Genomic DNA, 13,564 nt, shown 5'->3' on the forward strand with positions numbered 1-13,564 from the left:
CAAAATAATGTTCTTTTTAGCAACATCATATGACCCCTTTAAACAAGTTAATTAAACTTAAACCATAAATGTTACTGGTACAACATACTGGAAATGTGTTTGCGAGACAATTACATGGTAGTTTCATCATGATGCAAAAAAGGTCATTTAAAACGAATTGTTCAACATAATCGATTGGATAAAATGTAGGGTGTAGCTTAAAAACTGGTTTTGAGCTGCCACCTTAAATGTGGGCGGAGATATAAACACGCATGAGACCCAGAGCCCCTTTTTTTGCCGTATATAAGCTTGAGCATCCCTGTGAATACAGACACGGGCGAAATCAGCGAGCATTTGTCATTTATCCCAGATACATTAACGAAGATTCCCTCATTATTCCAGTGCAGTATTCAAGGTTGGTCTTGGTTAAATTATTATTATTTTTTAAATGTAACGCTGTCAAATTTGCCGGTGTTCTTGATATTTGAGAGTAACGTTACCACGAGTCATACCCTTTATGTCTATTAATGTTAAATAGCACTTTTTCATTGGTATGTTTCTCTTATTTGTATTTAACTTTTTTTACTCGTTCACTGAAAACCGGCGCAAACAACTGGACCAATTTAGTTTAACATTACAAAAGGTCGCGCGCAACGTAAAAATGTGCTTTCAAAACTACCGATTTAAACGAATCGATCGCGTTATATAGTTAACGCTTTTAAACGTAACATTTAGGCCTACGTCAAAATAGAACATGTATTTTTTTTGTCTTTATAGATTCGATAAGGATAACGTTAGATCTGGTACCGGCGTTGTGTTGCTATGTCTGGATTAACTGGATTAACTTTTGTTTTAACAGAGCCAAAATCTTTTTAGAAGGCAAAAAACCTCTTGTATTGTATTGTATTGTTATTCTGGGTATTAGTACATTTGTCATAACTTATTTTTTCTTTTTTCTTTTCAAAAAGTCATCTCTTCGTGTACGGTTTTAGGTGATGCAATCTTCCGGGTATCTTGCGCGTGTTACGCCCATGACGTCAAACATGTGCTTCCTTCCATGTGCTGTGGCGATAGTTCCGTCCTAGCAGCTAATCTAATTTGTTTTATTTTCAGGAGATTTGACAAAAACTGACAGAATGACCAACGATACTGAAGTGGATATGAAAGATGTGGAGCTCAGTGAGATGGAGCAGGAGAAGAAGCCCATGACAGAGGGGGAGGCTGGAAATAATCACTCTATCTCTCCCGTATCCGAGATGAATGGCTTTGTAAAGGTGAAGATTCCAGAAGAGGAGAGCAAATTCACTGGGTTAACCAAAGAAGAGCTCATGAAAGTGGCTGGAACAGCAGGGTACGGAGCCCCTATTTCCTTTCAGTTAGATCTTTGTGTGGATTTGGCCATTTGCAGGTACTCAGATTTAACTGCTGTTGTCTTTTCGTGAATAGGTGGGTTAAAGTTCGCTGGGTATTTCTGATCCTGTTCTGGCTTGGTTGGGTGGGCATGCTGGCTGGTGCGATTGCCATTATTATTCAAGCTCCTCGATGCAAGCCCCTTCCTGAGATGAACTGGTGGAACTATGGACCTCTGTACCAGATTGGAGATGTGAACTCCTTTACAGCGTCTTCAAAGTTGAACGGTAAAAACAGACGACTCTATGAGCCAACATCCAAGTAACCAAAATAGATCTTGTGGGGTGGAGGGAGTGTTAATGGGTCACAGGGATGGGTCAGTTCAGGGAATGAAGGCGGATGACAGGCTCTGAACATGTTGAAACCCATTAATTGCTCTGTCATCAAGCAACAAATCTGGTTTCCTCCCTTACTCTCATGCATGCATCCTGTTTGCTGAGCGCATTTAACAGCCTGTGGACTATTTTAATGAAATAGCATAAGTTATTTTAAATGAAGAGTGGTAGAACGTCTTTTAATGAAGAATATGAGTTACAGTAAACTGCCTATAAATATGGATGTGGTCTGTTATTTGAAACCTTTCATATTTCCTCACTGTCTTTAATACTTTGCAACGCTGGTTACCCCTCAGGTGTTGAGGAAAAGGTTCAGGTGATGGATGAGTTGAAGGTGAAGGGACTGATCATTGGCCCAATCCATGTGTCCAGTGCTGATGAGCCTGAGAAACTGAATTTGACTGAGATCGCTGAAGAGGCTGGTGATCTGACACAGTTTAAAGAAGTCATTACTGCTGCACACAGGAGAGGTGAGCTACAGTTGGCATTATAAAACAAAGCTTTTGCTACTTCTGCATTTAGTTTTTTTTTAATGACTTCCATATACACTGATTGGCCAAAATGTTGCTTTCTGGATTTAAATAAGCAAATACTAAGATTTTAGGGTTGAATCATAATTGCAGTTATAAATATGTTTCTAGCATACTGTATGTTTTGTTATGATTATTTGAACACTAACTGATGCAGTGTGTCACATTTTATTTCTCAAACAACTATGTCAGAAGTCATACCCATGTCGGTATTCTAGGATGACTAGGATTTTTTTTTTTTTTAAGTTTATTGTACTTTTGTTGACTTCTAGGTATCTCTGTTGTTTTGGACCTGACCCCTAACTATAAAGGCAAAGAACCCTGGTTCGCCGATGCTGTCAGCACTGTGCTCCAACTGGAGGTATGATAATCAACTTAGATAATTGCTTGACTTTCTCAATCTACGTTGTCACTTTAACTTGATTTGTGTACTTGTGTTTTTAAAGTAAAAATTGTGACTTTTGCCTCTGCAGTCTGCTTTGGTGCATTGGCTAGAAGAAGGTGTAGATGGATTCCTCTTCTACGGTGTCGATAAGGTGTTTACTGCAGCCCCATCCCTTTGGGAGGATGTTAGAATCCTTATCCACAACCGAACGGAATCAAAAAAGTGAGCAATCGATAGTTGAACTTTAACTTTTAAATTTGATTAGTGCACATTCACTGTTCTGTGAGGTAAAGGAGCCACCTTGTGGTGGTTGGTAGAAATTTTTACAGCCTTAACTCCAATCAAAGGGACATGAGTGGGCCATTTCTTAGTTTCAGATTGTGTTCCAAACCATGCAGCTCCATATGGTGCTCTATACTTCTATTAAATACTTTTTTTTTTTTCTTCTTCTTCCAGGGTCTTAATTGGTGTTACAAATCAGTCCTCTCCTGATGACATTGATGCCATGTTGAACAAAACTGGTGTTGACCTGCTCCTCAATGGTGCTTTAAGATCCAAATCTGCTATGGGCATTGCCAATACTGTTGATTACTTGTATTCAGCTTACGGTCAGACCAGACTGGCTTGGAACATAGGTGGTCGTATTGCTGGACACCTGGCTTCATTGGTGGGGCTTGCCAAAGTCAAGTTGAATCAGCTGCTACTGCTCACTCTGCCAGGCACACCGGTCTTTAATTACGGGGATGAGATTGGACTGCAAGATGATGAGGTGAGTAAACTGAAGATTTTTATCAAGAGAATTCCGACAGTTCTAGGTGTTTTCCAGGAGCAGATCCTTAAATGTTGTGTTCTTTCCATTTAGGGGACCAAAAATCCGGTCATGGTATGGGATAAAAAGCAGACGGAGGTAAGGAGCATGTGCACACAGTGCTGAATCTCCAAAGTGACCCTTTTTCAGTGTTGTGACCAGCTAAAGTTGCATTTCCATGCATTTATTTTACAGGGTGAAAAAAACACTTTCCAGTTCTTCAAGTCTGTGAGTGAAAAACGGTCAAAAGATCGCTCTTTGCAGCATGGAGAATACTTGCCTTTGTTCAACTCGACCTCCGCCATGGCCTATGTGCGAAGCTGGGACCAAAATGAACGCTACCTTATTGCGCTCAACTGGCACACGGAAGAAACGGTCACTCTTGAGCTGAAGCATGCTGAGATTCCTGAACGTGCTACAGTAGTGTTGAGTACTACTGATGATAAAAATGGTGACGTGCTTAAGCTTGCACAACTAGTGGTGAAGCCAGAACAAGGTTTAATGCTGAAGTTTCCTTACACTCCCTAAAGACACATTGTAAACTCCCAATTAGTGTGAGGATGTTGCTTTTACATGCACAAAAGTTTGATTGGCCATTCTGTTACAATATTTATCATTTTTTTCGTACAAAAACACTGGTATAGATCCTCAGATTGTACTGTTACATGCATCACATGCACTGCATGACAACTAAACTGAACTTCAAGCTGGTTGTGTTTTTGTTACTTGGAATACATTCCATAGGAAGAAAAAAATATTTGTTTTTATTTAAATCCTTTTTTTTTTTTTTTTTAAATGTACTGCAATTCTCCACACTAAAAATGTTGAAAACCTAAATGGTTTCTTGTATGTAATTGGAAAAAGATGCATGAAAATGAAAGCTGTGGACAATAAATTAAGTGATGCGGTTCATCTTTGTTGTTTGTTTTGTCATTGTATTTATTCAGGTGGGGTTCCCTCGTCTATTTTCATAAGTGTTGCCAGCATAATGAGATGTAACCGAGACATGGTTGAATTATTAAAATCTACCGCCATAAAGTGGAGCACCTCTCATTGTCTCACGCGTAGTATGATATCAGGTGTCTCTACTGATGACTTCTTTATTTAGAGCTATTCATTATTCATCTGGAGAGCTCAGTCTCACCTGGATATTTTAACTCATTACAGATTTATGAACCCCTACTGAGATCGGCTCAGTGCCTAAAGAGTGATGAGGGAGATTGTGTCAAGTGTGTATGAGGTCTGAAAGAACAGACCTAAACATCAGAAACAACTGTCTTGATAAAAGATATTCTTTGTACAGTTTAGATCTAAAAGGGTGTAAAACCTTTAGTAGATACATGTATGAAGTCTTTCTCATGAATGAGTTTCTTCTTTGTGTCCTCTACCATTTTCACAACACAAATTTTTTCTAGGTCAATTACTCATTTGGGATCACAAACCTGACCATGAACCTCTACTTTTTAGGCAATGCGCCATAGTCGCTTCTAACCTAAGGGTGTTTTTAAGTTAAACGCACATAATTTATGTAAATAACATTCAAAATCAATGTATTGACCATAAAAAGGACGGAATACCAACAGCAGACTCTTTCTCTGACATGCTGCCAGTGTTGCATCTGCAGCAGCACTATATGCACTAACTGCCCTAGTCGGTTTTCTACGTCTGTCTCTTTAAGAACTGCTCTCTTCGAGGACTCCCTGACGCATTGCAGGTGGCTGTCAACCAATTAAAAGACACTTCCTAGGTCAGCTGACGAGTGCCATCAGACTTCTATATATAAACTCACCGGACCATCCATTCAAACCTGAAAGCCCACCGTCGTATGCTATGGCTTTTCAAAGCAATAATACTAGAATAGAAACTTACAGTCTATAAACAACGCCGTATAATATATCGGTTATATAAACGAAAACGGGACAGTTTCACGGCGCAATTTAGAGTTCAAACAGTTCGACTACGTGGAGGAGGAAGACCATAGTAACAAATTTGTTGTCAAGGAGTGCTGCGTCCCACTTTGGACCGAAGTACCAAGGCGTAGTGATCTCGAAATTTGGGCGCACCGCAGCAGAAGATAGTGCTTGACAATCGCACGGGTGGAAAGCAAACGCTTTGGGATTCCGTTTATTTTCTTTACGTACAGACTAACGAAGTTCACACTAAAGTACAATGGTAAGTAAGCATTTATAACACTTTATACTAATAGCCAAATTGCATCGTAGCTGCAAAAATGGCTGAGCCTTCATGGCGAAGTGATAGGTGTGAATGGGCTACTGTTAGCTTAGCTCCTCGCGAGCTAACGTAACCGTCATTCTATTGAAAGCGCGCGAGCTCCCGGGCTAACGTCACTTCAACGGGTTACACATTTTCAGTGTGGAATAAACCGCTTGAAGCTTTCTGTGACGTTTTGCAGCGCTTTCTCTAATCGCAGATGGGCGTGAGATGTTAACAGCAGAAAATGCGCTATACTAGCACATCCTTGACTAGTTCCCTTTTGCTAGCTCGCCTCATGTCGGCGTAGAAATCGCCCTCATTTACATTAGACAAACCCATAGCGTCCCTTGTGCCAAAATAGCCCTGCTTTTTCTAATATATCCGTCACAACATGCTCGTAGTTCCCCACAGCATACGCACCAATTCATTCAGTTGGCTTTATAGTAACTTTAAACCACATTATAGATCAATAAAAACAACACGCATGTTAATGTGGTCAAATACAGCAGTATTGTCTGCTGTGAAAGGGTTTTGTAACTGTCTAACGTTAATGCCCCGTGAATGACAACAAACTTTAATACACAAGGTATCAGGTATTAAACGCGTTCCGTCCAGTTTAACACGCAATAAATAAGTTAAGCTTCAGACGAAATGGGAACATTTGGAAATATCTCAGTGCTATTAAAATAATTTTATTTTTGTGTACTCCTTACAGGCTGATCAGCTAACAGAGGAGCAGATTGCTGGTATGGAAAATTAACCTGTGCTTCAAACCTTTACCTCAAATCGGTTATTTCAATTGTGTGCAATACATTATTTTTATTTCGTTTCAGAATTCAAGGAGGCCTTCTCCTTATTTGACAAAGACGGTGATGGCACCATCACCACTAAAGAGTTAGGGACTGTCATGCGGTCCTTGGGCCAGAATCCTACAGAGGCAGAGCTTCAGGATATGATCAATGAAGTTGATGCTGATGGTAAGGGAGCCCTTCCACAAATAATGCCATGGTCGAATACTTCTCTTTTTCTAAATCTGTTGGCTACCCCCCCCCCCCTTTAGGCAATGGAACAATTGATTTCCCAGAGTTCCTTACTATGATGGCCAGGAAGATGAAGGACACGGATAGCGAGGAGGAGATCCGAGAAGCATTCAGAGTTTTTGATAAGGTAGAGAAGTGTTCTCGTTCATAAATGCCTCTTACTGAAGGTATTTCTTGGGGGGAAAAAACAAATGTGGAGGGAATGTTTATCTCTTTTAATGATTAATGCTTTACAGGATGGAAATGGTTATATCAGTGCAGCAGAGTTGCGTCACGTCATGACAAATCTGGGGGAGAAGCTTACAGACGAGGAAGTCGATGAGATGATCCGGGAGGCAGATATTGATGGTGACGGCCAGGTCAACTATGAAGGTATTTCCATATATTAATCTCATTGGTGCATTGTTGTGTTTTTTTTTATACGTAAGTGAATGTTTTGTCGGAATAAATGCCAAGCCTGCAGTATAATTATGAAATCAGTTTGTGAAGATTGCAACGTTGATCTCATGCATTTTATTTCCCCCCGCAGAGTTTGTCCAGATGATGACTGCAAAGTAAAAACTGAAAACCAAAGGAGCACAACAGACCAAACAGTGGGCAGCACTCTCACTGTCAACCTTCAACAAGCATCCACAACCCAGTCTCTAATCCTCTCCATTTAGTTTTGCTCTCTTCCACTTTCCCTTAGTTTGATCAGTCCTCTGCTCTGCTTGTTTTTCCAACATGATCTCCTGTCAGCTTTTTCCCAACATTATCTGGTTTTCTTCGGAAGAAAATACTTACATGCACAACAAAGTTTAAATCTTGCATATATGATGGTGATGATAACAGCAGTGTAACACATGTATCAATATTTTAAAGATTGGGACATACTATATGGACAAGAGCAATGCATGCTTTATTTATGTTTGGCATGTTTCTGTGTTTTTTTATTTTTTCTTCCCAGCTTGCCTCTTTTTCTAACTTGCTAGTTCTCCTTTAACTGCATGTTTCTCATGCAACCTCTGCTCAGTGGTCTTAGAACTGTATGGTGAATAACCATTCATGGATAATCAGGGGCTTTATATAACAAAATAGCTCAAACTTCCATGTCATAGTGTGATTGTTTTTGTAAGTGTAGATCTCTGTGTCTGAGCGAGTGCTTGTTGGATTTAAAGTGGAGCCATGCAGTACAGTTTACGTTTTGGTATAGGGCTTGTTCTTTAGGGACCGCATAACTAACATGTAAGATAAAAAGAAAATTAGACAAACCTGTGTAGAATAATCCTGGGAATGGTTAATCGGGGACCAGTTATTTCAGTTAGTTAGTTTACTTGTTTTGCCCGTTTTTGTATTCTTTGAGAGAAACATGATGGAAAGGCTCTGACCTTCTTTCCAGCTTGCATTTCCTCATTAATTTCACTACTGCAAAGAAAATGCCACCTATTTGTTCTAGACTGGTGTAGAGAGGTTTAATGTTTGGTTTGAGCTCTATTAGTGTGGAGTTTGTACCGAAGATGTAGAATAGTTTTCACCTAAATATACAGTCTTACATTTTGATGCTGCATTCAGTGTCCTAGTCTGTGGACTATTTCTGTCTAGGGACAAATATGAAATTCAAGCTGTGTGTTGGTTCTTCCTGCAAGCTGTTCATTATATTTGTATACATCAAAAGCATTTGCATTTTATGATCTTTTTATGATCTTTTCTCAAAGAAACAACAGCATGTTCTCCTCTTCCATGATCCTGTAGTTGTGGTCCATGCACAATGGCAATTGGAATGGTGCATAATGCTTGTCATCCAGTTAGACTGTGTCTGCCATGTTGGTGCAGCAACTGCTACCATGAAACCTGCAAATGCAGGCGCTTTGAATGAAATCCATTTTTTTGTAACTGTATAGACCAAGTTTAAACAAACAGCGCTTAATAGTAGAATCACATACATTATGGTGGTAGTATTGCATCTTCTGCCCAGTTGTTAATTTATTCTACTGTTGTATTTTCTTTTTTATGACCTTTATATGCTTTTTTTTTTTTCGAGATCTAAGTTTACTGTCTGGTTCTTTTTTTCCCCTCTCTCTTCTTCAGACCATAAGGTAATAGTAAAAAAAAAATTTTATGCATTCCATTGCAGAACTCTGGTTTTCTTCCTAAATAAACGTCTTGGACTTCTGTTTCTAAATTACCTCTTTTTGTTCATAACACTGTTGCCTATATAACTGTAAACCTGCATGGCCTTATATTAAAAAAATAGTGTAAGAGAGAAAGAAAAGTGCATCTAATGTATATCTATTGTTGTCTATCTTATTACATTTTTAGTACAATTAATAAACTGTCCACACTATGTCAAACATTACATCATATACAAGGTTTGCACAGATTACAAACAAAACCATTAAGAGATTATTTAATCTTTGGAAAGTACCTTACTAAAATGAAGCATGGTTTTATTGTAGTGAAAGTGTATTAACCATTGTTTTTTTTAGTGTATTGATTACCATTTCTATAAACACAGTTTTACTACATATATCTCAATAACAAAACCATGGTTATTTTTGGTTAAAACTATAGTAACCGTGTTTTATTTTTAGCAAAACCATGGTTAATTTTCGTAAGGTGTGTAAAATTAGAAACAAAGTGAGGGAAACAGGAAAGTCCACAATGCATTTGTAGTTTTGTCCCGCCGTGAAACTACAGCACCCAAGTTTCTCCAAGTGTCGCTGATTGACGTGACGCAGAACGAATAAGCTTCAGCGGCAACCAATCACATCAATGACAAGTGAGACGAGGGCGGGGACGTCTGTCTCGGTGCATACACCAATAGTTTAGCAGCATACAGATGGGTGGATTATTGATTGAAGAAAAAAATGTTGCAACGGGCCGAGAACTAAATAGAGTGTTAAGGTGATTTGGAACAGGACAAGCCAATTCAGACGATTTGGGCACACAATTTTAACCAGTTCAACGTTCTGCAGAACATCTGGACCCATCGGCCAGGATATAACACACTGTCAGATGATGTAAATAAGCGAGTTTGGGACAAGCGCATATAGTTACTTTGCTACGTATTCACTGAACTTACGCACCGAGGTTTCTACGTCTTCCTTCTAAGTTACAAGGAACAGGATTGGACACCCGAACGCAGTTGCTGTGAGACAAGAATAAGAAGGTAAGACTGCATTCTCGCATATAATGCATTCATCAAATCAGATGATGCACGCCACGCTTTTTGACACGACTGGTCTAAGCTGTGTTATATTGCATGTACGATGTGCACAAGTTGCTGCCCTAATAAACATTAGCTGCATGATGTGTAAACTTCATGCACAATACGTGCATATTATTTCAGACGAATAGACCGTAAACTACAGTAAACATTTATTAAACTCAGAGATCGAGTTTGTTTTTGAAGTCGTGCAGCATGCGACCAAAGGGCATGCTTTGATCTGTTTGCTAACGCATGTGCCAACTAAATTAATTAAACTGGACAAGCTGGTGGATTTAGCTCATTTGATTGACCTATAAACTATTCGTTGCCACATAGCCAAACATAAACGCTTCATGGCTGCGAGTCAGGTAAAAAAGCAAAGTAGCAGCTTTAGTGTGAAAGTTGTTATTGATTGCGTGGCAAGTTGAGATTCAAGTTGGCAGCTTTCGATGGCATTTAATGTTCATCTGTCCAGTCTAACCCAAGCATGTGTCAAAACTGTCTAGGGGTGCCCATATGATGCATAAAACCGTTTTATATGGGCAGTTTGCTTGGACACACATTCAGACTATTGCGTCATTTTGTGTTGTACGTAATAAAGATATCTTGGCATTCTGGAGAACATAAATTTGTTGTTTAAAAGTGCACTCAGTATTTTAGCTTATTAAAAAGTTTTGCAAATAAAGAATTTAACACTGATTTTAGACATTGATAACTTTTCGCTACATGCAGCGGGTCGCTCATCAACCGGTCTTGGCTCAACAGCACTGCATATATAAAATAATTTAGGATAATGATAGTACTAATACCTGCATTGTACGGAGCAAAGAGTCAAATGGCAGCAGTCAGTAGACTTCATGCATTCAGGCCAATAGGTGTCAGTAAAGTACAAAACCACTGGTAATACTGGAACATAATTGAGCTAAACGTAAACAAAAACTTAATTTTATTTATTTATTTTTTATATGATCTTAATAATATATAAAGTCATTTGATTTTCTGAATGGTACAGGAAGTGTAAAGGCAAAAGTTAATTTGAGAATGAAGCTAATTCCTGTTCCGTTCCTCCTTAGAAGTGTCTAAACACGCCTGTTAGCCAGCACCAGAGCCGTTAAATATAAAATACGTTTTTCAACGGCTCTGGCAAGCACCCCCATTATGGGACTCACAGCTGAAAGTGCTCTACCAAACGTATAATTGTAACAGTTTCCTACTTCAGTGTGTTACAAACATAATTTTGGTGTCTTTGGAAAGAAGACACTTTGGGCTTTACTTTTTATCAACCAGATTTAATAATGCTCAAAAATATTAAAAGTTATAGACACTGAAGTGCCTTGATTTTTTTTTTTTTACCACACTTAAATATTTTTTTATTTGATATAAAAATATATGAAATGAGTCCTGGAGCAATCTAGAAAAGTAATTGGTTGAAAGTCACATGTCTCATGAGTTTCTATTTCAAAGCTGAATAAGATATCATGAAAAATGAGAGCAAATATTTTTCTGAGACTATGTCTAGACCCCCCACCCCCCAAATTTGAGAAAATATATTTCCCAATAGTATTGAAGGCTTCTACAAACTATTTAGTCAATAAACATACCACTGCATAGTTTTTTTCAATTATAAAACACTAGACAGAAACTTAGACATCATATAAATGATTTATTTGAGCACTAGAAAAATACAATAAGAATAATTTGAGTAAGAAAAATAAGAATAATAAGAAAAATAAAAAAAGATTTAACTTTGTTTGCCAATTACAGAAAATCCTGAGATTGCTAGGAATGCAGCATTTACAATGAATTACGATGCAAATAATTGCTGATGTGCTGATGGCCACTTATACAGATGGTAATAACACAAATGCGCCATATAGTAAATAATCCACTCTCTCTATTCATATAGACGCATTCACTTTGATAGCCGTGATCATGCAGTAATAGCGAGCTGATTTGGGCTGATTTGCACTCAAACAGATGGTAATCATGCAGATACATTCACATTCAACATAAAACACACTCTCACATATATAAAAACTAGGGCTTTACTGACGAGATGCGCATTAACGATCGGCCGATCGTGATCGGAGCAGCCCTAATAAAAACTGTTGAAAAATGAAACAAACAAAAAAAAAGGCGATCGCTATAAGTTCCGCCTCCATCAGCTGACAGGTGCGTCAAAGCGCGTCACGAGCCCTCAGGAGGGAGCGCCAAAATTCAAATATACTATCTTTTGCTTATCCTTTATTCATTCTTTTTCTCCGGTGGATCGTCTCATTCTGTTTGTGACACTGTACGCTGCAAAACCATGATGTTTTTTTACTACCAAGAAGCAGTTTCCGACCATGAGTTATTCCATAATGGACACAAACAGTTCTGTCTCTAAAGAACTGAAACGTAAACAAAGGAATTATGATCCATATTAAAACGTTATTGCCTCCATGAGATGTCGTTCAGTGGACCCTTACCTTTCTAAATAAACCGGGATTTACAGCTGTGGATGTGTTTATGACTCGTTATTACGACGGATCTGGTATGTAAAGCGTTTCCATTGCTCATGTTTTATGTGTACTGCTTACACAAATGTAGCAAATACAGTCTTTATAAGCTTTCCATTGAAAAACAGCAATGAGTCGTCGATGCTTGAGGCTTAGATCTTTATAATGATACATAGTTTGTCAAGATTAAATTTGTCCCGTTTCATTTAATCTATTCATAAACACTGACACGTCAGTTTAGGTGTTTTCAGGACGAGGGCGTCGGGGTGCTGGCTAAGAGGTTTTAAAAAAGGCCCTGTTTTAATCTTACCTTGAATTGGTATCAGTTCATTCAAGACACAACATGTAATGCTTTTGCCTAAGCATCTGTATCTTTGTTTTTATTATTTCTCTTTAATAGATAAGTTTTGACTTCTTTTATTGACACGTCAACCACAAGTCTGTTATTTGTAAAGGAACTAGATTACAGATTACGTTGGGAAATCTTTATCTTGTTTATGGCACTGTTGCATTGGTTACCTGAATGTCATGCATGAACAGAATTGTTGGGGGTTGAAGGAGGAAGTTGGTTGTATTATTTTCTTTTATCTTTTTAACAATAGGCTAGACCATATCTCTTTTATAATAGGTTGTTGTGCAGCTGGTATTTAAATTAATGTCCAGTTTAAAAATACCTGGTGGGGGGTGGATGTTGAGCTTCAACAGTCTGGCTCTTAAAAAAAATTCTTTTTTTTCATCCCATTCAATATTCAGAAATTATTCATTATTGAGAGCTTTAATAATAATAAAAAAAGAACTTAAAAATTAAACCTGAATTTGTCACACAGAAGGTACATTTAAAAGATCCAGTGAAGTCAGAAAGGTGATTTAAATACCTAAAAATACATAGTGATACACATTTACATTTACACAAGAATATTCAGTTTCTCTTATGCATTTATTGATGAACCTTTCTTTCTTAACCCAACAAGAACTTATTGTAATTTGACAGTTTGTCACAGCAATAAAATATGAAGTTGTAAATTCTCCAGCAACCTGAAGACTCTTGCACTATGGGATATATCTGAGTCATCATCAGCCATGTGATGGCACCCTATGAAGTGCTAAAAGCTCTGTCTGTCTATCTGTCTATCAAGTGTGAGTTAGCGACAAACATACAGCTATAAAAGATAGAATAA

General features: G+C 38.2%; 3 protein-coding genes across 3 annotated transcripts in view; all 3 read left to right on the forward strand.

Annotated features, from left to right (window-relative positions):
• The first annotated feature begins 272 nt into the window (after positions 1 to 272).
• LOC132117281 (4F2 cell-surface antigen heavy chain-like) lies at positions 273 to 4,359 on the forward strand. Its single transcript, XM_059526453.1, has 7 exons — positions 273 to 394; positions 1,093 to 1,330; positions 1,426 to 1,616; positions 2,021 to 2,194; positions 2,527 to 2,615; positions 2,728 to 3,408; positions 3,502 to 4,359. The coding sequence occupies exons 2-6, from the start codon at positions 1,116 to 1,118 to the stop codon at positions 2,863 to 2,865; spliced, it is 807 nt and encodes a 268-aa protein (XP_059382436.1). The 5' UTR covers positions 273 to 394; positions 1,093 to 1,115; the 3' UTR covers positions 2,866 to 3,408; positions 3,502 to 4,359.
• Positions 4,360 to 5,301: 942 nt separating this feature from the next.
• On the forward strand, positions 5,302 to 8,862 carry calm3b (calmodulin 3b (phosphorylase kinase, delta)). The gene is made up of 6 exons (XM_059526454.1): positions 5,302 to 5,619; positions 6,377 to 6,407; positions 6,495 to 6,638; positions 6,722 to 6,828; positions 6,938 to 7,073; positions 7,231 to 8,862. The coding sequence occupies exons 1-6, from the start codon at positions 5,617 to 5,619 to the stop codon at positions 7,257 to 7,259; spliced, it is 450 nt and encodes a 149-aa protein (XP_059382437.1). The 5' UTR covers positions 5,302 to 5,616; the 3' UTR covers positions 7,260 to 8,862.
• A 647-nt stretch (positions 8,863 to 9,509) lies between these two features.
• Positions 9,510 to 13,564, forward strand: part of LOC132117285 (pyruvate carboxylase, mitochondrial-like) — a 148,680-nt gene continuing 144,625 nt past the window's right edge. Inside the window, exon 1 of the mRNA XM_059526462.1 lies at positions 9,510 to 9,849. The gene's annotated coding sequence lies outside the window, so the exon portion shown is untranslated. The remainder of the gene's footprint in view (positions 9,850 to 13,564) is intronic.

The sequence above is a fragment of the Carassius carassius genome, chromosome 36 (genome assembly GCF_963082965.1).
Source record: "Carassius carassius chromosome 36, fCarCar2.1, whole genome shotgun sequence".
NCBI classification, from domain to species: domain Eukaryota; kingdom Metazoa; phylum Chordata; class Actinopteri; order Cypriniformes; family Cyprinidae; genus Carassius; species Carassius carassius.

Coding starts and splice junctions, on each gene's coding strand:
- LOC132117281 (XM_059526453.1), top strand. CDS start 1,116: ATGACCAACGATACTGAAGTGGATATGAAAGATGTGGAGCTCAGTGAG. Junction 1,617..2,020: donor AGCGTCTTCAAAGTTGAACG/GTAAAAACAGAC, acceptor GTTACCCCTCAG/GTGTTGAGGAAAAGGTTCAG. Junction 2,195..2,526: donor TACTGCTGCACACAGGAGAG/GTGAGCTACAGT, acceptor GTTGACTTCTAG/GTATCTCTGTTGTTTTGGAC.
- calm3b (XM_059526454.1), top strand. Junction 6,408..6,494: donor AACAGAGGAGCAGATTGCTG/GTATGGAAAATT, acceptor ATTTCGTTTCAG/AATTCAAGGAGGCCTTCTCC. Junction 7,074..7,230: donor CGGCCAGGTCAACTATGAAG/GTATTTCCATAT, acceptor TTCCCCCCGCAG/AGTTTGTCCAGATGATGACT.